The sequence below is a fragment of the Eucyclogobius newberryi genome, unplaced genomic scaffold, assembly GCF_026437365.1.
Source record: "Eucyclogobius newberryi isolate DKJ021-1_F unplaced genomic scaffold, fEucNew1.0.hap1 SCAF_10, whole genome shotgun sequence".
Taxonomy (NCBI): Eukaryota; Metazoa; Chordata; class Actinopteri; order Gobiiformes; family Gobiidae; genus Eucyclogobius; species Eucyclogobius newberryi.
In genome coordinates this window covers 7426219-7453754 of record NW_027315724.1, presented here as the reverse complement: position 1 = coordinate 7453754, position 27536 = coordinate 7426219, and the positions used below count along the sequence as shown (strand labels likewise).

Here is a 27536-nt window from a genome sequence, read left to right as displayed (position 1 = left end):
GTGTCATTGAACATTCCAGCTGCACACTACTCCACAGTGAGGCTCTCTATTCCAGAAGAGACTCCTCTGTGGTGGAGGTGTCACTCACAGTTCATCCTCCGTACAGTGTAGTGCCTCTGGGATTCTGCTCCTCCTCTGTTCATTCACACACTCTCAGACCTTACGCACACATCAGTCTTCTGCTCCGTTCACTGCGCCTGTAATCGACCGACACTGAACTTCACGCAATGTTTAATTCTCTTTGAGACAGCACATTTATACATTTAACATAGCACAAGCTGGTCTGGGTAATTACTGGACAAGTGAGTGAAATGTGCTGTCAGAAGCTGTGGTTCTGCTGCCTTGATAATCGATGTCTCTTAGAGTTTCTCGCTGGGCGGCTCAATTATAAAGTTTTGACCTTGAGCTAAAATTCCCATTGACATTTTCTGAGTTTTTTGTCATTCACCCAGAATTCTCCGGCCCTTTGCGGCCCTAGTTGGGTAACTGTGGAGTTAGATCAGTGTATTGGAGTTTAGCCCAGGGCCCTGAGTGTGCTCTTGTCATCGCTGCACAATGTGAAGTCAGTGCTGCCAAAGAATGAGACAGAGAGGTAAGTGGCAAAATTAGCAAAAACATTTAGCAAATGAAACTTATCAACTTAATATGCTCAGCTCTCCTCTTCCTTTGGGCACTCTGGTTCAGCTCAGCTAATTGCCCATTGTCTGAACTAATGAAGCTCAGCTGATCTGATGTGTCAGGTCCCACTCCGCCTTCTCCAAGGGACAATAAAGTACTGTACTGCAGTGTACCTTTACACTATCTTCTTTTGTGGGAAAGAAAGTGTTTTAATGAAAGTTATATTTTAAGGTGTGAAATACCATTGCAATCCTGAATAATGATCTGATGTGGAATAAGCCGGTGTTTCTCTGATTGGTGATTGCTGGTGGCAGTTGTGTCGACAGCCGGATGCTGATTTGATTTGGTTCAGCTCCTGTTGTTGTGCGTTTTGTTGATATCGCGTCCTCCTCCGGCTCACTGTAGATCTGTGCGCGAGTACTCAGACGCATTTATCTCTTCAAATCTTCTCTCTCTTTGGATTGGGGATGAAAGCTGAGGGCCGCTTCAAAGGTGCTAACTTCGATTGTCATGGCAACTCACAGTCTCACAGCTATCAATAGTCAGCGCTGAGGGACCCAGAGTGAGTGGAGCCAGGATTTTGGGCAGGACTAACAATATAGCGCAGGGAGGATTAGCCTAATGCATGGTGTGGTTGAGGTGGGAAGTATTTTGAAATGTAGATAATATTGTGAATGTTGTTTTGAAGATCGATCTCATGGTTTATATTAATAAACACACTGATAAAAATCATTTTTAAAAGTTATACATTTTTAAATAAGGTTAAAGTTGATATTTCTGCACTTCTGTGATTGATATTACAGAGTGCTGGCAGTGGAGAACACTTCAGAAAATTATATTTATAGACTGTGCTAAAAAAAAAAAAAAATTAAAAGTAGGGCATGCTAAATAAAAGTTGTTAAGTATTTACTTAATAACAATGGTCTGTTTGAAATATATATGAACACATATCACAGTAGAGTGCATACACATACCACAGTAGAGTGCGTACATATACCACAGTAGAATGCGTACATATACCACAGTAGATTGAGTATATATACCACAGTAGAGTGAGTATATAACCCACAGTAGAGTACATAAATATACCACAGTAGAGTGAGTACATATACCACAGTAGAGTGAGTACATATACCACAGTAGAGTGAGTACATATACCACAGTAGAGTGAGTATATATACCACAGTAGAGTGAGTATATAACCCACAGTAGAGTACATAAATATACCACAGTAGAGTGAGTACATATACCACAGTAGAGTGAGTACATATACCACAGTAGAGTGAGTACATATACCACAGTAGAGTACATGCATATATCACAGTAGAGTGAGTACATATACCACAGTAGAGTGAGTACATATACCACAGTAGAGTGAGTACATATACCACAGTAGAGTGTGTACATATACCACAGTAGAGTGAGTATATATTCCACAGTAGAGTGCGTACATACATCACAGTAGAGTGAGTACATATACCACAGTAGAGTGAGTACATACACCACAGTAGAGTGAGTACATATACCACAGTAGAGTGAATACATACACCACAGTAGAGTGAGTACATATACCACAGTAGAGTGCGTACATATACCACAGTAGAGTGAGTACATATACCACAGTAGAGTGCGTACATATACCACAGTAGAGTGCGTACATATACCACAGTACAGTACATAAATATACCACAGTAGAGTGTGTACATATACCACAGTAGAGTGAGTACATATACCACAGTAGAGTGAGTACATATACCACAGAAGAGTGAGTACATATACCACAGTAGAGTGAGTACATATACCACAGTAGAGTACATGCATATATCACAGTAGAGTGCGTACATATACCACAGTAGAGTACATGCATACACCACAGTAGAGTGAGTACATATACCACAGTAGAGTACATGCATACACCACTGTAGAGTGAGTACATATACCACAGTAGAGTGAGTACATATACCACAGTATATGTACCACAGTAGAGTGCGTACATATACCACAGTAGAGTACATGCATACACCACAGTAGAGTGAGTACATATACCACAGTAGAGTACATGCATATATCACAGTAGAGTGAGTACATATACCACAGTAGAGTGAGTACATATACCACAGTAGAGTGAGTACATATACCACAGTAGAGTGAGTACATATACCACAGTAGAGTACATGCATATACCACTGTAGAGTGAGTACATATACCACAGTAGAGTGAGTACATATACCACAGTAGAGTGAGTACATATACCACAGTAGAGTGAGTACATATACCACAGTAGAGTGAGTACATATACCACAGTAGAGTGAGTACATCTACCACAGTAGAGTACATGCATATATCACAGTAGAGTGAGTACATATACCACAGTAGAGTGAGTACATATACCACAGTAGAGTGAGAACATCTACCACAGTAGAGTACATGCATATATCACAGTAGAGCGAGTACATATACCACAGTAGAGTGAGTACATATACCACAGTAGAGTGAGTACATATACCACAGTAGAGTGAGTACATATACCACAGTAGAGTGAGTACATATACCACAGTAGAGTACATGCATACACCACAGTAGAGTGAGTACATATACCACAGTAGAGTGAGTACATACACAACAGTAGAGTGAGTACATATACCACAGTAGAGTGAGTACATACACAACAGTAGAGTGAGTACATATACCACAGTAGAGTGAGTACATACACAACAGTAGAGTGAGTACATATACCACAGTAGAGTGAGTACATATACCACAGTAGAGTGAGTACATACACAACAGTAGAGTGAGTACATATACCACAGTAGAGTGAGTACATACACAACAGTAGAGTGAGTACATATACCACAGTAGAGTGAGTACATACACAACAGTAGAGTGAGTACATATACCACAGTAGAGTGAGTACATACACAACAGTAGAGTGAGTACATATACCACAGTAGAGTGAGTACATATACCACAGTAGAGTGAGTACATACACAACAGTAGAGTGAGTACATATACCACAGTAGTGTGAGTACATATACCACAGTAGAGTGAGTACATACACAACAGTAGAGTGAGTACATATACCACAGTAGAGTGAGTACATACACAACAGTAGAGTGAGTACATATACCACAGTAGAGTGAGTACATACACAACAGTAGAGTGAGTACATATACCACAGTAGAGTGAGTACATACACAACAGTAGAGTGAGTACATATACCACAGTAGTGAGTACATACACAACAGTAGAGTGAGTACATATACCACAGTAGAGTGAGTACATACACAACAGTAGAGTGAGTACATATACCACAGTAGAGTGAGTACATACACAACAGTAGAGTGAGTACATATACCACAGTAGAGTGAGTACATATACCACAGTAGAGTGAGTACATACACAACAGTAGAGTGAGTACATATACCACAGTAGAGTGAGTACATACACAACAGTAGAGTGAGTACATATACCACAGTAGAGTGAGTACATACACAACAGTAGAGTGAGTACATATACCACAGTAGAGTGAGTACATACACAACAGTAGAGTGAGTACATATACCACAGTAGAGTGAGTACATACACAACAGTAGAGTGAGTACATATACCACAGTAGAGTGAGTACATATACCACAGTAGAGTGAGTACATACACAACAGTAGAGTGAGTACATATACCACAGTAGTGTGAGTACATATACCACAGTAGAGTGAGTACATACACAACAGTAGAGTGAGTACATATACCACAGTAGAGTGAGTACATACACAACAGTAGAGTGAGTACATATACCACAGTAGAGTGAGTACATACACAACAGTAGAGTGAGTACATATACCACAGTAGTGAGTACATACACAACAGTAGAGTGAGTACATATACCACAGTAGAGTGAGTACATACACAACAGTAGAGTGAGTACATATACCACAGTAGAGTGAGTACATATACCACAGTAGAGTGAGTACATACACAACAGTAGAGTGAGTACATATACCACAGTAGTGTGAGTACATATACCACAGTAGAGTGAGTACATACACAACAGTAGAGTGAGTACATATACCACAGTAGAGTGAGTACATACACAACAGTAGAGTGAGTACATATACCACAGTAGAGTGAGTACATACACAACAGTAGAGTGAGTACATATACCACAGTAGAGTGAGTACATACACAACAGTAGAGTGAGTACATATACCACAGTAGAGTGAGTACATATACCACAGTAGAGTGAGTACATACACAACAGTAGAGTGAGTACATATACCACAGTAGTGTGAGTACATGGTTCTAAAGCGTGCTGACGTTCCTCTGTCATAACGTCCATACCTGGCGTCTGACCTCATGTCTGTCCTCGCTCTCTGTCCCTTTGCTGCCTCATAAATACACTTTTGTTCTGACTGTTGCTGTGTGACTGTAGCTACACGTCCCAGTGGAGCTGTGAGTACAGTAGAGACAGGTCTGAGCCTCGAGGCAGCTGAAAGAGGAGAAGGGCCAGGAGTGAAGTGAAGGAAACAGTGGGAAGGTTTTTGTGCTCTGGCTTGGTGTAATGGGAATATACTTTATTTAGTTTTATTCAAACAGTTTAATTCAAGTTCATGTCAGTAAATGCAGTGGCTGTACCCAATGTAATAAAGTGAAATCTGTCATACTGTATACTGTAAAAGCAGGGTCAAAATGAGACCGTTGGTTGTTGTCTGCATTTAATTATAGATCTTTAGGTCTAAGTAACTTCATCCATAGAGCTCCCCCTGCAGCCTCCTTGTGAAAATACACTGTCAGAGAACAAACCTAAAATTCAATTCCATTTCTTTTTGTAATGCCCAAAATCACAACAACGGTTGCCTCTGAGGGAGACAGTGAAAAACGGATAAAAGCAATTTGATTTAGTTTTTCTTCATTTTTGTTGAATTAAGACATTGTGATCCCTTGTAAAAACTATTAAGAATGCCAAAAAGGCTGGTTTTCCGCCCAGAGACTTCAAACGCCCAAAAATACATATTTTTAACCATCACAGGGACTTACAAAGTAACAAAAAAGTTACTTATTTTTCCTTTAAGATCTTACTAAAAATTCCCCCAGTTTGATCATTTTGGTGAAGTTTATGATGTTACTTCCTGGTTGGATACGAGCAGTCGGTATGACATAGGTAGAAGTAATGTAATTCCACAAATGTTACCTGGAAAACATCATGAAAACAAGAGCCATAATCCATGTAATTTATACAATGTTATGATTTTACCAATATTCATACCTGATAACACCTTAATTTATTTAAATATGTCAGCTTAAATAACTGTCAGCAAAATGTGCGATTATTCTTGGACACCAAACCTGGAGAAAGGCATCCAGATCCTGGCGTGAATGTGCTTGGACTGTAGTCAACTAAAGCAATTCTCTCTGATCTGACCATATTTCTGACCCAAACTGTCCTTACAGAACAACAACGGCACAAGAGTTCATGCAAAAACGACGTATATAGAAAAGTGTGTATTTACATGTAAAAAAGGCAGATTAAATGCATTATTATCGCCAAGAACTTGCACTAACTCACTCTATATCTTCTTCGTTCTGCTGTGGTCTATAAATCACAATAAAATGATTAGTCGAATAAACTAAAACACCATAACCGACTAAAGAATTAATGACCATCTTATTGTGTATCAAATCTTGTGCAACTTTGCAATTCCCAGCTTTATACGACAACATGAATTGCCAATCCAAAGGTGTCTTCAAAAGTACGTCTAAAAGCTGCGTCGGGGAGTGCCCAGGAAAGGGTTAAGTGAATGAAACCAGTGGGAGGGAAGGTTTGTGTGCGCTGGAATCCGGAGACTAATTGCATCGAGGCAGGTCCAGGCTGGCACCGGGCTCTCCATAACCCCCGGACCTCCTGTCAGCCCAGCCGTCAGCCTGATAGTCTCCTCTCTCTCTCTGCCCCGCTATCAAAGTCACATCGCAGCCTCCTTCACTAATAACACGGGCTGCAGCTGCGCCCTGCCACTGTTTTCAGAAGTGCACCAGAGCAACAGATATGGGCCCATATAGATAGTACTTATAGATAAATATGTAAAATGTCAGATGTATTTAATGAAAGGTTTTAGGTCATTTTAAGCAAATTGAGATGTGTTGAGTACACTGCATGTAAAAACAATAGAGCGTTGTGAAAAATCTACTTTTTTGAGCTTTTAATGGTTCCCTCGCATCATTAGTGTGCTCAGAGGGACATTTTGATCAATTCAGGCTTGTATTTTTGGTATTTTGAGCCTTGATTTCACTTACCCCCTATCTCCGCCCACTATGCTATGAAAATTGGCAGCAGGCCTCTCTTTTCTGTCTTTTGGAGCAGGAAAAACAAGATTAAAAATGGTTAAAAACAAAATGTTCAATAAAGATCCACTTATATATAATTCATTAAAATAATAATATGTATTTTTTAAAGTGCATAACATTTTAGCCGAAAAATAGAAAAATAAAATTAAAGCATGTTTTTTTTTCCATTTATTTCATTTTTTCCTCGAATCTCCAAACTGACGGGCGGTGGGTGCAAGACCGCGTCATAAGGGCAAGCACGCGTCATCATCCCCCCTCCCCCTCCCCCCTCTCCACCCCCCTCCCGCCTTCCCCCCCCCCGTGTGCCGCCTCCCGCCCCCTTCCCCCCGGCTCCGCGCTGCTCCAGGCTCCCGTGTCTCCCTACAAGCCCATTCCGGAGTTTTTCTGCTTCGATTTACGACGAAACACGGTTCAAAGAGGCCCAAAACTTCATTAATGATATCGCACTTTTTACTATTCACAATGGTGAAGGTTTATGTGGTAGTTGATGCAGCAACTGGGAAAATAAACAGAGACAAGTTCTATCCGATACCGAAAAACCAGGAAATAAGAGCGCGATGGACATAAGACTTATGTATATATATATATATAGATCTATAGATATATCTGTTCTGCGCACGCTGTAGAATCAACACCAGTTTTATTTAGTCTCAAAGTAGACTCTTTCTCACTCACTCGCGCGGAGCGGCGCACCGCGGAGCTTACAGCACACAGCTGTTTGTGCCCCACAAACGCTCTCTGAGACTACGTCACGGGTTGGGCGGGGGAGCCAGATCGCTCTTCGCAAGGGTGGGGGCGAATATCAAACCAAGCCGTTTGCATTTCCGGGTTGGTGAGGGGGTCCAAGGTATGGGTGATATTTCTTAACTATTATGTTAAGGGTGTTGCACAACCCTTATTATTATCAATTATACACTTAGGATAGACTACGAAACGTGAAAAAAGCATGTTATGGCACCTTTAAAGTCCATAACAAAAAAAATTGACCATTTGAGCTCTCACATTGCTCTCATACTCTGTCTTTTATTCAAACTGTTTCACCGCACTCTCTCTTTGATAAAATATAATAAACCACCACCGGTCCCACCTTATGATGTCATTAAGTAGTGCATACACAGTTTTAGCCTTATTTACACTACTTCTCTCTTCTGTGATGCAGAAATGCGTGGGGAAATGCTTGGAATGAATTGCTTTTAGTTGTTTTTCATAATTAACTTAAGTTTTACCCTTGACTTAAAAAAAAAACTGACAATTCCTGATTTCCCCTCTTTTGGCCATATCCTATAAACGGTTTTGTTGCGCACACATCTTGCTGGTTGGCCGATCAGGGGCAGGAAGCTGGAAAGTGCTGTTGAAAGCCATAATTACTGCGTTGACAAGCCGCTGCCGCTCCGTTTGAAACATTTGCTCATTTCTTCCTGTAATCAGCGCTAATCTCAGGGCAAAACGTGCCTATTACAGTTCACACTTTGTAAATGCGACTCTTCGACACTCAATTAAACTACAGGAAAGTACATATGAGTCAACGTGGTTTGAATTATGAATCTTGATTTTAGTTGTTTTGAAATTAAAGTATTTTACCAATAGTATTTAAAGCAAAAGTCAAGATTTAAAGCAATAATGTATTTCTTTGTAAACTGCAAAAAGGAAATATTTAGTCTCTTGACGTGAATTCAGATGAATAGGGATTTACTTAATTTTCCCTAAGCATAATTTGCTGTAGGATTTACAAAACAATTGCTTGACACACAGTAAGAAAATATATTTGTCAATTAGATCATTCATATTTTCATACATATAAAAAGAGGTAATGTATTGAAAAGGTTTTAAGTTTTGAAACAAGTAAATCAATCTACTGTAATGGCTATATCCAAGTAAACACACAGAGGAAGAACTCTTTTGTCATAAGTCTGCTGCTCATGAGTCCTCCTGTGCATGAATTGTCCTTTGGGGATAAATACAATATACATTGATTCATCTTAATTTGTCAAATTACTACTGAAAATAAGGTATAAATCCTGAAGTAGTATTTACACATTTAGAAAATAATGTATTGCAATGTAACTTTTTTCTCTTGTCAACAAAACAAAACTAGTAATAGATGTAGTACTAGTACAAAGTAAGCAGCGGATCGGTATGTTCTCCTAAGTGATGATCCAAAGTGGGCCATGAAAGCTCTTCTAAAGCCGGCTCACTTTGAGTCTTTTTGACCGAGATGATCGGATGAAAGACAAGGCAGAATCAGGTGGAAACATGACGCTGACTTGATGTTGCGATGACCTGCAGTATTCCTTTACTTTATATGTTTAGCTCTCATTCTTAGCAACAGCTGTTTCCTGTTTATCGACTCAAAAATATAATCTTATCATTCTCCTAAAAATATTATATGTCCAGTGCATGATGACATGTCCTCCTTTTGGGCCCCCAAAAAATCCCCCGAGGAATTTCAAAACATTCCAAAATGTTCGGGATTTTAACTCACTACCAGCTCTTAGTGTTCTTAGTTTTGGCCCGTTCCCTCCTCGCTCCTGCGCACTTCCACCCCTGACACAAGCTGCTGACAGAGTTGATTCTTAACGGAGTGCATCATGTCTTAAACTCTACACCACTTTTTAGTTATAATACCTTCGATATTCAACACTGCCAGTGGCGACACAATATGTGAAACCTGTAGTGACCAATCCTAGGTGTGAGACTGGATAGTGATTTCAAATTTCATTTCCAGAATAACGCAAAACTAGTTTCTTTCTTTCTTTCAAATTCATCATTTCACACAATTTAAACCTGTTCTTTCATAGCATCACTTTGAGATTTTAATCCACACTTTTATCACTAACCTCCTAGATTGTCGCAATTCACTATATGTTTTAGGTCCCAACCAAACGTGTCTGGCACAACTACAACTTGTACAGAAGGCGCTGCTCACCTTTTCACTGATACAAAATACAGGATCATATCACACTCGTTTTAATGTCTCGTAATGTATCATAGTCATTTTTAAATCCTTTTATTTGTGTTTAAATGCCTTCACGCCTCGCTTCATATTTTCTGTAATACCTGATTCAAACCTACACACTATCTCAGGTCAGCAGATCATTCTTTGTTACTGGTTTCTAAAAACAAGGAGGAAACTCTGTCCAAAACTGTGGAACGCACTGCTCCTCCACCTTAGACAGGTCCAGTCACTTTCTGCTTTTAAGTCAGCTCTTAAAACTCTTTATCTAAATCTGTTTTCCTTGGCTTTTCATTGAAATGTTGACTTTTTTGCATTTCTGTGTTTTTTTTTTTTGTCATTGCTATGTTTTTTATTACTGCTGCGTAGTACACTCTGGTTGATTCTGTTGTTTAAAAAGTGAAATAGAAATAAAGTTGGATTTGATATTATAGGTTTATAATTGAGCTGTTGCTTTGTTGTGTCTAAAATGCATTACAATATAGCTAATTGCATACAGACCCCAGACCAACAGAAGTACATTTTTTTTTTTGTATAAGATGCGCCAAACTGAACTGTCCCAAAGCGCTCTAAAGTGAACCGGTCTGAGGTCAGGGCCGGTCTAAACGTGGCTCTTGTATTCCTTATGCCTTTTATTGTATGTATTATTTTCCTTTTCCTGTCTTCCAGCTCCTATCTTCTACCTGGGGGACACGGACTACCACGTGGACGAGAGCGAGGGTTTTGTGGAGGTGCAGGTGTGGCGGACGGGCACAGACCTCTCCAGCTCGGGCAGTGTCACGGTGCACTCTCGGAAGACCAGCCCGGTGTCTGCCGAGGGTAAGTGCGCGACGCCGCTGCCAGTCCAGACACATGCGCCTCCCTGCAGGACCAACAATGGGGTGCACTCATCAGCCTGTCACTCAGTGTTTGGCCAAGAATCAACAGTGACCGTTGCCGTGGAGACAACAGGCTAATGTTGTTTTAGCGAGGGGAGAGGAAGGGATTAGGACGAGGCGGACGTTTATGGGAAATCGAGGCTGGAGCTTGACTGAAGATGGAAGTTATTGTCGCGGTGGAGACGCATGCTCACTTACCTGGCGTTACCTGCACATGTGTCGTTGGGCAAGACACTTAATGGTGTGAATGGTTTATTGGTGTTGCGCACTAGGAATAGTGTAAGAAAATGACGGATCCAGCCTTTTCAGTTCCGATGCCCAATAGCAAGTAAAAAAACGTTGGCTTTGTTTGCTGCATTCGAAGGGTTCCTGCACCAGTCGCGAAAAGAACTCTGGCACTGCTGCACGTCTTCCACACCTGACGTCACTGCAGTGTGGACACGGACAAGATTTGCTGATTTGTCGATTGATGTTTATTCTATAGACCCAGACAGACAAAATCGAGCATTAGAAAGGCTTCATTGCATGATTAGGGTCTTTGGCGCTCAGGCCGCGGCAAAAGACACGATGAGCGTTCTGGGAGGGATGAGCGTTTAGGAGATGTCTTCGTCCCCCGGGGCATGGACACTGGTGGTGGTTGAGAAGGGCCAGCAGAAGAATGAGGAGGATGCTGGATGGCTAGAGCGTCTGGGAGACAGGGGTTTGAATAAGGTGAGCTGGGGTTTGATTGGAAGCTGAATGTCCTTGCCAGTGCGCTGGTGAGGAGGCAAGGCGATGAAGCCTCAGGTTGTCTTCCAGGCTTGGATTTTCGTCCAGGCTCCATTCATTTGAGCTTTTTGACCAAACAGTACAACATCCAAGTCATAAGTACAACAGATCTGCGCAAGAAAGACCCGGCACTACTGTTAAACGAATTACCCATGTACTGTAACGTTAGCCAGTCAAAGTAAACATGGTAGAAGGCTAACAACAAGACATCTAACTGTTAGCTCTATTACTGGTATTTTATTATTGGTGACAATCCAATCCTGGCTTTCCATGATAAAAACACATGAATGCTAACAAGCCAGAACCCTGACTTCTCATCTGAGTACTCAAAGACCACATGATTACATGATGCAGCATTATCTGCAGTATCTGCAGTAACAGTAACACAGTGAGTAACACAAAACTCATTGGATCTGTTTCTATGACTCAGTTGTTTTGGATCAATATTGTGATTTACAATGAATAGAAATAAAATGATGATCTGCTCATGTTAGAGCTCGATACTAAAGTAACTGAAAAAGCTAAATATGTCTCCTTTAAGACATCCCCCCTCAAATAAACACCTTTCAGTGACTATTGAGGCCAATATCATGGATGTTTACCTGTTTTCCCTCATTGATTATGGCATACACAAGCATATCTTTTAACATTTGGGGTAAGTTATCTACAGTAATAAGTATTAACACCAAAATTGATCTGCAAGACAAGTCACAATACATTGCTGGACGTCTTTGTAGAGCAGGTAGGCGACTCGTCAGTGGAATATAGATTGGATCACCTCTCCTTGTTCCCCTCAGACCTGTTATCATCAGAAGTGAAGTATCTACAGCTTTACACAGTCTAACAGCCTGTGGTATTGGCATTCAGAGCCACAGTTCTGCCGGTCTGTGCTCTCTCTGGACCTCAACCCAAAGCCAAGCCTACAGCCTCTCTTACAGCTACTATTATCTCCTGCCCCCAGGCGCTCCTCCACCGCATACTGATCCGCATCGCCAATCTATCGCTTTTTTGTCCCTAGAACTTTGAAAATAGAAAATCGTATGCAGCCAGATGCAAGGCTCGTTCTTCACATGTGGGTCAAATAGGTCTAGGTCATATAAAAAATGCTATCGAATATATAGTATGTTTTCAGAATGTATTACAAACTCAAAGACTCTTCACGCTAGGGAGAAAAAGGTTATTAAAAAGAAAAAATTACAATTCGGCAAGAAGTCGAGATATGATTTAGCCATGATGGTATGTGATTTTCAAGCCTTACCTGTTTACAATATTTTGTTATAGATAGGTGCAAAATTAAAAGGCTTAAAACTGCCTCAGCCCCTCTGAGTGGGGTGGGCAGCTTGGGGGACACAGCCACTCCCTAGAGACGGCCTTGGTCGCCGCTCTCACAGTCAAACAGGAACAAAAATGAAACAGAACCATCGTGCGACCAAAGATGTGCTGTGATTTATCAAGCAGAAGCTGATCAACAATCTCTGTCAAACATGTGACCAACGGTAAACACAGACATGTGACCAACAGTAAACACAGACATGTGACCAACAGTAAACACAAACATGTGACCAACGTAAACACAGACATGTGACCAACAGTAAACACAGACATGTGACCAACAGTAAACACAGACATGTGACCAACAGTAAACACAGACATGTGACCAACAGTAAACACAGACATGTGACCAACAGTAAACACAAACATGTGACCAACAGTAAACACAGACATGTGACCAACAGTAAACACAAACATGTGACCAACAGTAAACACAGACATGTGACCAACAGTAAACACAGACATGTGACCAACAGTAAGCACAAACATGTGACCAACAGTAAACACAGACATGAGACCAACAGTAAACACAGACATGTGACTAACAGTAAACACAGACATGTGACCAACAGTAAACACAAGACATGTGACCAACAGTAAACACAGACATGTGACCAACAGTAAACACAAGACATGTGACCAACAGTAAACACAGACATGTGACCAACAGTAAACACAAACATGTGATCAACAGTACATACAAACATGTGACCAACAGTACACACAAACATGTGACCAACAGTAAACACAGACATGTGACCAACAGTAAACACAGACATGTGACCAACAGTAAACACAGACATGTGACCAACAGTAAACACAAACATGTGACCAACAGTAAACACAAGACATGTGACCAACAGTAAACACAGACATGTGACCAACAGTAAACACAGACATGTGACCAACAGTAAACACAAGACATGTGACCAACAGTAAACACAAACATGTGACCAACAGTAAACACAGACATGTGACTAACAGTAAACACAAACATGTGACCAAAGTAAACACAGACATGTGACCAACAGTAAACACAGACATGTGACCAACAGTAAACACAAACATGTGACCAACAGTAAACACAGACATGTGACCAACAGTAAACACAGACATGTGACCAACAGTAAACACAAACATGTGACCAACAGTAAACACAGACATGTGACCAACAGTAAACACAGACATGTGACCAACAGCAAACACAGACATGTGACCAACAGCAAACACAGACATGTGACCAACAGCAAACACAGACATGTGACCAACAGCAAACACAGACATGTGACCAACAGTAAACACAGACATGTGACCAACAGCAAACACAGACATGTGACCAACAGCAAACACAGACATGTGACCAACAGCAAACACAGACATGTGACCAACAGTAAACACAGACATGTGACCAAGTAGCCATGAGGTATGTGTGAACCATCCCACCATGTGACCGTGTACACCTCTTCTAGTGTGACATCCATAGATCTTTTTTTCGTGTACACTGGACACCAGGCTTAAGAGAGCCACTGCAATAAGATAGCGTCTTTGTTTTTTGTTTTTCACAACGCAGTTCTGCCAACACCCAGTTAGCAAACCTTTCCCAAAGCCCTAACTTTGACTAAGTCTCCTGTTCCTAAACCTAATCCTGATTGTGAACAAATATATTGTAGAAAATGAACATGTACTAGCATAGCTACCAAAGCAGGCAGTGATCTGATCTGATTTTTTTTCATATTTTCTCAAATCGTCCTCGTACAATTTTGAAACAGAAAAATAAACAACAAAATCTTCGCACGGCCCTAGACATGTTCTTTACATTTGATAAACCTTCATTCTTTCTTATACAAAATTGCACAGCACTCTGCAAACCACTCTTCCTTGTATCTGGGTCATAAGTACAGGTAGAGACCCGGTGGCCAAGTGTGAAAAGGGAGTATCTTCAAAGAATGGCAAACGAAACAACCTGCTATGCTGTGTGAGCCCAGTCCACATCTTCTTTCAGAAACCATCTTGATTAAACATGTGATGGAAAGAGAAATTTGGGCCCGTCCTTTCATCTGCTGCGGTCGTACAGTGCAGTCATAAATGAAACATGCATGAACAGAGGCGAGCGAGCTAACGTGCACTGTGTAGTAACTGGATTGTTCCGTTACCTTTATCATTTTGCCACGTGTTTAGTGATTAAGAGTTATTTAGGTATATTAATTTAGAATAATGTGTTTGTAAGAAGAACAAGTTAAATCACAAGCGAAATAATTTAAACCAAGTAAACAACAAATACATTTTTTCACAAAAAGAAAAAATCTTAACTACAAATTTAATCCTTTAAAAAGCTGTTAGAAGGGATCCATAATACACAGTTCTTCACAAAGAGTGAGTCTGGTCACAGAACAGTGCAACATTCAATTGAACTTCTCTCACTGTTTTTCAGTCCCCGTGCTATTGTAGTCTTTCTTTTTGCCTTTTAAGCAGCGTTTTTTGTTTTTGACACGTTTGTACCATGCTTGTCCCTGATTGGCTAATCCACCTGTCAATTACACCCATCTGAAATCACAGAGATGACAACAGTGACCAGACTGATGTCCATCTGTATGAAATTACAGAGAGATGTCATTTTGGACTCATCAGGCCTTTCTTGTCTTCATGGAGATAGATGAGTTTGTTGTTTGAGTTTAGATTTGATATTTATTCACTCTGATGTTAGATCATGAAAGATTGTGATGTAGACCTGTAGAGGGTCCCGAGACCACTGGGTGCCGAGACCGGGACAAGACCAAGACCGCTGAGTGTCAAGACCAAGACAAGACGAGACCTTTGAGGGTCGTGACCAAACTAAGACATCGACCAAGAATAACCCTAGTGGACAGACCCCGAAATGTATTTGTGTTTGTTTTATTACTCAACACCCTACTTTTAGTCTTTAGGATTTTTTTTTTAATTTAGTTTTATTCAGAAAAAATATGACTTTGACAAAAACATTTTAATTGACCAAACATTTTTGGATTAAGTGACTAATCGTGACTAATCGTGACTAATCGTGACTAGTTGACAGTAAACAAATAATAATTCATATTTAGATTATCACAATGGTTATTTGGACTATGCAGTCTAACACACATACGAAAATACTTTTTATTACAAAGACTGGTATTATTAAATCAAAATGTAAAAATAAATAAACTATTTCAGATTTTCATCAACAGTAGTTCACTTTATTCATAAATATTCTCCATCCTAAAGCCTTAAGTTACCAAATGTCATGTCTCAAAGTTCTGTAGAAATAATAATTTGACGAGTTGATAAAGCAAAAAAAAGCTTTGACGACTGTTGTTAGTTCATTCATTCAGCGTCACTCCTGTTTATCTCACGTGTGCGCAGCTGGAGTGGACTACGTGGGGATCAGCCGTAATATGGACTTTGCTCCGGGGCTGATGATGCAGAGGGTCCGCGTGGCCGTCCTGGATGACCTGGGCCAGCCGGTGCTCGAGGGGCCGGAGAGGTTTGAGCTGGTGCTGAGGATGCCCATGAACGGCATCCTGGGCCAGCCCAGCAAGTCCACCGTCACCATCAACGACTCCATCTCCGACTGTGAGTGGGAGAAATGCCAACATGCTGCTGCTGGAGAGGGTTTGGGAGAGTCATTCGCAGTTTACATTTTAATAACATGTTGAAAAAAGGAACTAATAATGAAAGTACAGTATGTGGCACATGTCCTCAAATACTGAATGATTGTGGATCCAGTAAAGTTAAAGGTTGAAACCCATGGATAGGTTTCAATCTCATGACTTTTCCCACTTATTGATACCATTTTTATAACTTTTTACCAATGGAACAGTGAGGTTTTGGATTATTTCTTGTTTAGGGAGCAGCATTTCACTTTACTTCAAACCCCACAGGCAGAATTGTAGTTGGCTTGCACAAGATAAGATTTCACATGTGTTTTGTGATAATCCATATTGCTGATTGTCCGTCCGTGCAGTGCCTCAGATGCAGTTCCGTGAGGCGGTGTACACGGCCTCAGAGAGCGCAGGCCAGGTGTCGGCCTCCGTGTACCGCAGCGGAGATATCAGCCACAGGTCCAGTGTGCGCTGCTACAGCCGACAGGGCTCAGCTCAGGTCATGATGGACTTTACGGAGAGACCCAACACTGACGCCTCCATCATCACCTTCCTCCCAGGTCTGGAACTACACTCTACACTGCACACTACCCTCTACCCTCTACCCTCTACCCTCTACCCTCTACCCTCCACCCCTCTACCACTCTACCCTATACCTTCTACCGTCTACCCTCCACCCCTCTACCACTCTACCCTATACCTTCTACCCTCTACTCTCTACCCTCTACCCTCTACTCTCTACTCTCTACTCTCTACTCTCTACTCTCTAAACTCTACTCTCTACTCTCTACTCTCTAAACTCTACTCTCTACTCTCTACTCTCTAAACTCTACACTCTAAAGCGGCTTCCACACCGCCGCAGCCGAAGCGTCCAGTTTACATTCAAAGTCTATAGTAAACGCGCGTTGAGCACGTAGTGCGTTCTCCGCGGCGCGATTTCTTCGTTTTTGCGGCGCGATTGGTGCGTTTTCTTACGCTCTCGACGCTTTGAGCGCGCGTATGAGCCGGCCGAGGCGGCCAATGCGGCTTACGCGACGCGTTCAGATATGTTGAGGTCTCTGCAGCAGAAGCGTAGCAGCCGCAGCAGCAGCCAATCAGAGCTGACGCTCCAGTGACGTATGTACGTACGTATTTCCCCTCACATTTCCGGTATTCCCCGTGGAATTCCCCAAGAAGCGCCACTTTTTCCTTGCTCCTCAACAATGGCAGACGAAATTGTGACTGATTTTGGCTGTTTGTGGGAGAAAGGAGCAGTACAATTCATTCACGGTGGAACAGAGACAGAAACAAACCAAAAACGCGAAAACAACACTCTCGATATCTGCAATTTTACACAATGAAAGGCCACGACAACAACTCCACTGCTCATGCGACAACAACTCTACTGTGCATGTGCGGAGAACAGGACTCTGAGGACTTCTTTGCACATTGTCGTCCATCAGATTTGTGTGGATGTCTTTTTTTGTGAGCAAATGGACTTTTCAATCTGTGCGTGGGGTGCTCCATTGCAAATCCTAAGCCTGACAATGCATCTATATTTTAAGTTCTAAAACAGTTGAGGCCAAAGCAAAGGTACAAGAGCATGTTTAAAGGACAATAACAGCACATTATGTGTCCTTTTAGTCTGATTCCACAGATCACATCCCATTTTTCCTTGTACTTCTTCACCTATATGATAACAGTCAAACTAATATAATCATGTACTTGTGCCCCTGCAGGTGAGCGTGAGAAACCCTGTGTGCTGGAGATTGTGGATGACACAGAGTACGAGGAGGAGGAGGAGCTGAGGCTGGTGCTGGGCAGTGCCAGGAGCGCTCCCTTTGGGGCGTCTGTGGGCAAACAGAACGAAACTCTCATCAAGATCAAAGATGATTCAGACAGTAAGGAACTTGTCCCCTCGTCTGCAGTTTGGAGGATTATGATGATGTTTAGGGCTGCATCATACACTGCAAAATGGCCACAAAAAGTGTACATTTGTTATAGTAACTTGAATTAAGAATATCAATCAGGAATTTCAATGTTATGAATAAATGTATATATTTGAGTTGGATATATTTGACGTCTTCTTTTACAAAATGTAAAGTGGGCAAAACTACTACAGTGTAACAGTGTCATTCTAAATAGATGGAAGTATTTAAAAAATATATTGTTGCTAGATTTAACATAATTATCAAATATCACATGTATTTTTCTTTTGACACTGCTCTAATAAATGTATGTTGTCTGTTGTCCCCAGAGTCTATTATCCGTTTTGGAGAGACTAAGTTCAGTGTGAGCGAGCCCCGGGAGAGTGGTCAGGTGTCTGTGGTGAAGGTCCCAGTGCAGCGCCTGGGGGACACCTCCAAAGTGTCTGTGGTCAGGGTGCACACCAAGGACGGCTCGGCCACGTCAGGAGAGGACTACCACCCTGTCTCACAGGGTAAGGGCTTCAGAGAGGACACAGAGGCCAACACACAGAGGCTTTGACGTGCTCCAGTGTTTTCTATAAGCATGTGCTCAAGTGCCCAAAGCATGTGTTGGAAGCACTTGATGGCAATTCTGTAGAGAGTCCAGACAGGTCTTTGCTCTACGACCAACAGGAGCACTGCTGTAAAGTTTGAGGAGAGGGACAAGAGCGGCTGGAGGCAGATAAAGCACCACTTCTTCTCCTGCTTCTCTCTGTGCCTTTCCTTTCCGCACACAGACTTACACTCTTTTTCACTGTAATTAGCAGTAGGCTTGAGCTCTAGAGCGCGTTGGCCTTTATGTTCCTACTCTTACCCAAGCATCAGCCGGCAAGGAAAAGTGCTCAATGTTCTTTCTTCAGACATTTATTTTGATCAAATAAAACTCCCTTGGCAGTATTCAAATCATTCACTCATAATTATGTCTTTGGTCAGTCCAGGAGGCCCCTCTTAATCTGCAGATGATAAGTCTCAACTATAATTCAAATGAAGACAAATTAAATATATATCTTTATTTACCACCATCCATCCATCCATTCAGCAGCGGCTCTACTCCGAGCTCCTCCCGTGTGACTTAGCTCCTCACCCTATCTCTAAGGGAGCGCCCAGCCACCCTGCGGAGGAAAGTCATTTCTTGTCCTTTCAGTCATTACCCAAAGCTCATGACCATAGGTGAGGGTAGGAATCTAGATTGAGCGGTAAATCGGGAGCTTTGCCTTTCGACTCAGCTGCTTCTTCACCACAACAGTCGATGCAGCGACTGCATCACTGCAGCCGCTGCACGTTCCATCCTTCCCTCACTCGTGAACAAGACCCCGAGATACTTGAACTCCTCCACTTGGGGCAAAGACTCCCCACCCACCCGGAGAGGGCAAGCCATGAGGGACACGGTCAAACGCCTTCTCTAGATCCACATCCAGACTGTTTTTAATCATTTACCCTCCAACCAGAGAGCAGCCGATTGAAACCTCACCCAAGTCCATACTGTTGTTAACAAAAACAAAAGTTGAACTGAGGGTTCTGTTTATTCTCCCTCAGCCACAACAAAAACCAATACAAATAATTTTGTCTATGTTCAATTAGCTAATACAATTTCTACACCAATATAAACAGCCGTAGCCTCAGATTAAGAGAAATCACAAATTTAAACAAATTTTAAAAAAGATGTAAACAATATACTGTGTACCACTTGCATAATATGTATTTTAATAGACAAATTAAAGTCAGCCTGTTATGTCTTTTGTTTCGCAGGATTCTTGTTTCTTTGTGAACAGAGAAACAGACTGTAATTACTTCACACACTTCACACTAAAGTATAATGAGGGATGGATCTTTGTGCAGATTTGTATTTTTCTTTGTAAATGCGTGCATTGTAATGTGGATAATGAAAGGCTTAATGCACGTGTGTGGAATTGTGTATTGTCTTGTGTAGAAATAGTCTTCAAAGCTGGAGAGGCGGTGCATTATGTGGAGGTGGAGGTTCTGTACGACGGAGTTCGAGAGATGAGAGAAGCCTTCACTGTGCACCTGAGGCCGGACGAGAACATGGTCGCGGAGACAAAGGTGACGTTTTATACATTTATATTTGGCTATTTGACGGCTTTCTTTCTGTCCTGTGATGTAAATCATTTTATGGAAGGAAGGTTTTGGCAAACATGATATAATTCATTATGTATATATTTTTATGTTCAAACATTACATTATTATTTACATATATATTTTTATGTTCGATGTGTTAAGTTAACAATGTCAATCGTGTTTAATAATGTAATATGTAACTGTCTCATCGTAAAGTTTTTAACATATTAGAACTGTATTTTTCTTAAGAAATAAAGCTCTCACATTGCAGGACATCAAACTGAAGCATGTTTTTAATAAGAATATAATAAATATAATGATTATTTATTTTGATCTTTGGCTTAAACCCTGATTCAGAACTCGTCCTGGAGCGTAAATAACAGATGAACTGTGTTTTTATGTCACACCACAGGACACTCTTTGGATTACCGCGTTAAACTTCTTACTGTATATCTCTTTAGATTTTAAGTATTCAGACATTCTGTGTAATATATACTTATCTTTTTGCCAACACCTTTAATAGCCATCTCTGACCAAGTGACTCATTCTAGACATTTTTGTCAAGTTGATAAAAATACAAACTTCATTCCAAAACTATGTGTACTTTATACTGTATTTTATTTTTTTATATATTATTTGTAATACTATATTATTGTGCACTGTCGAGTTAAACTTTTGAGGAAGAAACCCTTATTTAGAAAGCCATTTAAAGAGATGTCAAGTAGCCATTTTAAAGGTCCACACTGTAACTGTTCTAGGGGAGTGTCCACCTTCTGCTTCTCTTATTGAGATGTCCTTGTTACATCATGCCTCTTTAATTGAATCTAGCTCATATAGATATTTTTTGCAAATATACTATCATAGAATCTAGTGTCAGTGCAGATATTTGGTCCTGATTGATGAATGAATATGTTCCTCCACTAAAGCATCATATAGTAATAGACATTCTTTGTTCATTTGTCATTGCGCTTGTATTTTACATTCTGTTTCTTCTGCCTGCACAGTTGAGTAAAGCCATCATCTACATCGAGGAGACCAACAGCATGGCGGACGTGACCTTCCCCTCCGTGCCCAGAGTGGTGTCCCTGCTCCAGTACGACCATGCAGAGCGCTCCAGGGTCCAGAGCCCTCCTGCTGGCTACCCGGTCATCTGTGTCACTGTACGATCCCAGGAGCCTTCTCTTTATGTTGATGCCACTGCAGTGGACAGTCAGAACAAACGGTTGCAATTAAATCAAATGATAAAGTGAGGTAGCCCGGCCTGCCATCTAAATATGAATAAAACCTCCCAACCTTGTAGTTTCATGCCCGGATTAAGTGTTTATGGGGCCCTGAGCACAATTTGAACTTGGGCTCTAACTTTACGCAGTATAAATGGTTGTGGGGGTCTGGGGGTCCTCTGCCAGGAAACTTGGAACAAAACAAGTGAACTTTCCTTCCCAGTTGGCTTTGTTATAATAGGCTTTATGTGCATATCTTCTCAATTATATTATTTTACTTTCACCCTTAGGCCTGCAATATACTGTATAAGAATTTCACACTTTGGACCCTCGGCCATAGTTTAAGAAGCTTTATAACAAATGTGACTCGCACTTAACAGACGAGAGCTTCTGGGACTGAACTTTGCTCTTAATATGGAGAAAAGTGTTGGACCCAGGGCTGGTTACCATGTCTGCTGAGGACAAGAGTCTTATATAAAACATCAAGTCAATTGCTTGATTTTCAACCCTTCAAAATGACAAACTACCATCAGATGTTTCCTGTATGTGTCCAGATTGTGCAATGTGGAATTCAAAATAAACAAAAGTCAACAAAAATCAATCCAGACTTAGCAACATATAATGAAACAAAACAAAATGGCTAAAACTCATATTTTCCTGTATTTATTACAGGTTTAGATTTGTCTCATCTTTGAATTCCTCCTCCCAGAAGAGCATGGTATATTTAATCAGATATGTATGTGGCAGTGTCTCAGCGTCTGCACAAGCAGCTGTTGAGTGACAACAGCTCCAATTCAACTTTAATTAAATTCTACAAAATATTCACAGTTTATGCATTAGTATTCATGCATTATTCATTCACTCTACACCTGCTGGAGGAATATGTACATCTCCTGGATCAATAAAGCTTGTCAAAGTCTAAGTGGGGCAAACTGACCGTAGTGTGGCTCACTCACACACCACCGTCACACACAGATTAGGTGAAGTGTCTTGCCCAAGGACACAACGGCAGTATGTGTTCTTTCTGGAAATAACTGCTAATATGTCAACTATTACTTTTGTTGTGGCTTTTGTAAGATTCTGTTGATATTACAGAAATATTGAGAGTTTGTCTTTTTTTAAATCGTTGTGGATTCTTGCGGATTGCATAGTCTGGCCCCAGTTTCTGCTCAAGTCTGCATTTAAGACCAAAAAACTATTTCTTCTGTGTGCAGATAATCCTGCGTTTTATTTCCATTCGTTTTTTTGCTACCACAATTAAGTGAATGAGTCCAATATACTTTTCTCTCATCTGTATTTCAGTGACATAATAGAGTAATTTAACTGTCCAAATATCAGAGCACCAAAGCGTAAAACCCTTCATTATAAGTACTCTGATCAAAATAAAGTCAGTGCTGTGTGTGTTTACTTTTTTTAAGAATTGCAATTATCAATGTACTTTCTACTGACTACTTCTACATGTCACTCTGTCCAGGCCTGTAACCCCAAATACCCCGATTTCGACAAAACGGGCTCCATCTGCAGGAGCGAGAGCATCAACAACACTCTGACTCGCTACCGCTGGCTCGTGAGCGCCCCCACAGGCCCGGACGGCGTCACCAGCCCCATGAGGGAGGTGGACTTCAACACCTTCTTCACCTCGTCCAAGCTCATCACCCTGGACTCGGTGTACTTCCAGGCGGGCTCCAGGGTGCAGTGTGCGGCCCGGGCAGTGAACGCAGACGGGGAGGAGGGTCTGGAGCTGAGCAGCGCTGTAGTCTCCATCAGCCTGGAGGAAGGTGAGGAGGGCTGGCATTAGTCATTTAAAACCTTTTTCTTATTGGTCACCTCTCGCAAGCTCACTATACTGAACTAAAGACTAAAAACAATTTTATTTATTTCATTTTATTTATTTATTTTATTTTATTCTATTTATTTAGCTCACTATACTGAACTAAAGTCATTTTCAGTTTAATGCCTTTCAGATGGAAGTTGAAACGTGTTGATTTCTTAAACACTGTCCAGATGAGCTCCTTTGAAGCCTTTTCTATCATTACAAAAATAACAACAGCATTTAAAGCCCTTTCTGTTACAATATTTTTATAAAAAGCCCTTTATAAATTAAGTTTGATCAATAAATACTCTTTTTAACGCCCACTGTTTCTTTGTTAAGGCGGGACACTACAAGTAAAACTCTCTCATAAAAGCTTTCACATGGAAACAACAAAATTGTCCAATCTGTACCTAAAGATGTTCTAATATTTATTTAATCCATAGATTTCTCTGTGACATTGTAACGTCACAGGTGTTTTTCTCCAAGTGCATTTTCCTCACACAGAGACAAAGATCAGCCTTTAAAGTAGCTCCAACACACACCAAACTTTAGACTTTTAACTAAGACTGACGTATTGCACCAAAAGATTTGTTCATATCTAATTTATTCAAGGTATAACTCAGAAAGTAGAAGCAAAAAAAAAGTGTTGTATTGTAATATGTCAAGAAAATAAAGCAAAACATTTGAATTGGGCTCAATCCAGATCTAAATCTAACATTATTTTCCTTTTCACCTGCCGTTACTCCAGTTTGTGTCCAAACTCCAGCACAGGGAACAGATGGAGACTGCAAATGTTTAGCTAAAGTTTTAGTTTTGGCAGTGGAACATGTCTGCCATATGCTCCGTCACTTTGCTCACTCGTCTCATTATATATTTAGTATGCAATAGTTCAATTTACTAAAGCTTGAAAAGTAAAAACAAAACAACAGATTATTAGTTTGTTGTAAATAATGGGTTTTAACATAAAAGTCAAATGGGGTTAGGGTTTTTGCTCAGATCATTTTTAAAGAACACCTATTATACAAAATTGGACTTTTCCCCTCATCAAAAACACAGTTGATCATGCATTCACACTTGTTTGATGAATCCTGTTTAGTAAGTCCTCTCCCTTTACACCTCAAAAGACACTACGTTTCAAATGTTTTTAGGTCTTTTATGAGCATGTTTAAAGGACAATGACAATGCAAATAATCAAACAATCCCTCTTCTACACTCGTACCATTCTCTGCTGTGTGCCAGGGATGTGCCAGTCACGCGTGTCAGGAGCAGTGGGCGCAGAACCCTTCTCTGCCCGCCTCAGGTACACCGGGGCAGAGGACCCAGAGCACCCCAACCTCATCAAGCTCACCGTCACCATGCCACACATCGATGGTGAGGAGCACGCTACGCTCTAAAACAAGAGTCAGATCCAACTCAGAGCTGTTCAGAAATCAGCAAGAATATACTTTTACTATGTGGAAACCCAACATTGTGATTGCAGTTTAAATAATCTGTGTAAGATTTAAAAAAAGACTATTTGATGTTTATTGTCTTAAAACATGAAAAACAGAAGTTGTTTATTTTGCTCAAGTCCAACATTATTCCTCATATTTCAAACATCCCAATAATTCACCGCAATTTACTGTTAGCAACAGCTAGCGTGCTAACAGTCTAGTTTGGAGCTGATATAAATGCTCTTAATTCATGACGTGACAAACTTCAGACTTCATCCCCAAAGACCCCGTTTGTCCAGAAATGTATAACTGTGGTCAGGACTTACAGAAATAACTCCAGACTGGGCTGTTTGATTCATGTAGTTAGCAGTTAGCTAATGCTAGTTTGCATATTAGTGCGTGACTATGCTAATAAAGTTTAGCGTACTTGCAGACAGTTTTAACAAGCCTTACTACCAATTACTGTCTGGGTGTTATATTTTAGGATCAGACACAAACCCAATGCATTACATAAAGAGGCGTTAAGTTCAATAAATGCAGAAAAAGCTGATGAAGCCAGAATGATTGACAGTAAACCAGAAGTCAATTCATTTTCTCCATTGTGTTTTTAGTTCATAAGTCCTTAGTTCAAATGATTTCTTACCAAATACAAGTTTACAGTTAAAAACTTTAAACCCTGATACAAAAATAATGTCCAAGCAGGTACCCATTGGTAACCACCGTCAGTAAAGTGGTGTTTTCTTATTCCTCCTTTCCCCGTCTGTGCGGTCAGGAATGCTGCCTGTAGTGTCCACCCGCTCTCTGTCCAACTTCGAGCTGACCCTGAGCCCGGACGGCACTCGTGTGGGGAACCACCGCTGCTCCAACCTGCTGGACCACACAGAGATCACCACCCGCCACGGCTTCCTCACCCCGGCCACCAAGAACCCGGAGGTGATGGGAGAGACCGCCCCCTATCAGTACAGCGCGGGACTGCGGGGGGCCGGTGCGCTCAGGTTCTACAGGAACCTGAACCTGGAGGCGTGTCTGTGGGAGTTCAGCAGCTACTACGACATGTCCGAGTTGCTGAGCGACTGCGGAGGAACCATTTCCACTGACGGACAGGTGAGTCGAACCAGGTCGGAACTCATCTTAGACCCTGTTCGGACAGGATTCGCTTTACCTTTTCTTTTAATTACCCAACGACGTCTGCATTTTTTTGTGAGCATCCACAATGTATTTGTTTTTATCTATTGTTAATTTGTTGTATTAATTAATTGTATTAATTTATTTTATTTATTGTATTTATTTTATTTATTTTATTTATTTTATTTATTTTATTTATTTTATTTATTTTATTTATTTTATTTATTTTGTTTATTTTATTTATTTTATTTGGATTTGGATGATTTGGAAGTTAATTATTGCAATTAACCCCAAGGCCCATGGGTAAAACTAACCTAGTCTGACTAGGGCTAAAGGCCAGGTTTTGACCCGATTCTGACCTAGTCCACTTAGGGATCATCTCAAAATGGGTTGAAGCTGAAAAGACTTAATGTTTTTCGTCTTTTTGTTGCTTTGAAGCTTCAATACATCGTTGTGGCAGTAATTGTTTTGAAATGCTAAAAAACCCTATCATCAACGAGCATTAGGCCAACATTAGGCGGCGGGTGCAAGACGCTGTGCAGCAAATGATCAAGAGATTTGGCTCTAGTAGCGTGCTACGCACTGACCGGAAGAAGGAAACAAAACAAACCCGCATGAGGTTTCAGCCAATCACAGAAGACGTGAGATTCTCACTGAGACGAAAGCGCGTGTTCTGCTTCTGTCATTCTGACATGTCCAAGGTCTAAACAATTGACACACACACACACACACACAGACACACAGACACACACACACACACACTTTGACAATTACATTAGTTTCTCACTGTTGAATGGGATGTGCCGTAGGGCCCCTAGGGACCGTGGACCATGTGGATTGAACAAACATGGGCGACAGGTGACATTATTTGGAGAGTTCATAACTTCTACTGATAAACACATCAAAGGATGTTCAGGGATGTTCACTAGAGCTGAGCAGGGTCTATCAAGCTACTATCGTTTTATCAACGCGTAACATTTTATGTGAAGCCAGACATTTATTTTTTTACTCTTTTGAGGGGGGGAGGGGGTCCAGAGAGAGACGGAAAAAAAAGTGTCTTTTAAAGCTTCAACCTATTTTGAGAAGATCCCTTAGACTTCAGGTAGATAAATCACATTTTCCGGAATAAGGTGAATAGGAAATTGAAGTAATGGACTATGGACAAACTTGCAGGCCATTTTAAAAGAACTAAAACAGAAGAAAATAGGCTTTTTTTTGACTAATTACTGTGACACTTTGAGCAAACTGCTTGTCAGTGCAAATAAACCAACAGCCCCATACGATTAGCAATAATCAGAAGAATCCTAGCTTACAATTTGTCCAAGGTGCTTGGACTGATTCTCCATATCCTCTTACAGACAAATAAGTAGACCTACCTTTAAACCTCTGTGACCTCTGACCCCTTCTGTCATCTGCAGACA

The 27536-nt window shown here is 40.9% G+C and overlaps 1 protein-coding gene across 1 annotated transcript in view; it reads left to right on the top strand.

Annotated features, from left to right (window-relative positions):
- The window catches only part of LOC140371857 (FRAS1-related extracellular matrix protein 2-like), a 159670-nt gene that overhangs the window by 110425 nt on the left and 21709 nt on the right, over positions 1–27536 (top strand). Inside the window, exons 7-16 of the mRNA XM_072459089.1 lie at positions 10577–10726; positions 16264–16473; positions 16865–17062; positions 18221–18382; positions 18739–18921; positions 20379–20509; positions 21529–21684; positions 23219–23522; positions 24797–24928; positions 25763–26094. Of these exons, the coding sequence (XP_072315190.1) occupies positions 10577–10726; positions 16264–16473; positions 16865–17062; positions 18221–18382; positions 18739–18921; positions 20379–20509; positions 21529–21684; positions 23219–23522; positions 24797–24928; positions 25763–26094 (1958 nt within the window). The remainder of the gene's footprint in view (positions 1–10576; positions 10727–16263; positions 16474–16864; positions 17063–18220; positions 18383–18738; positions 18922–20378; positions 20510–21528; positions 21685–23218; positions 23523–24796; positions 24929–25762; positions 26095–27536) is intronic.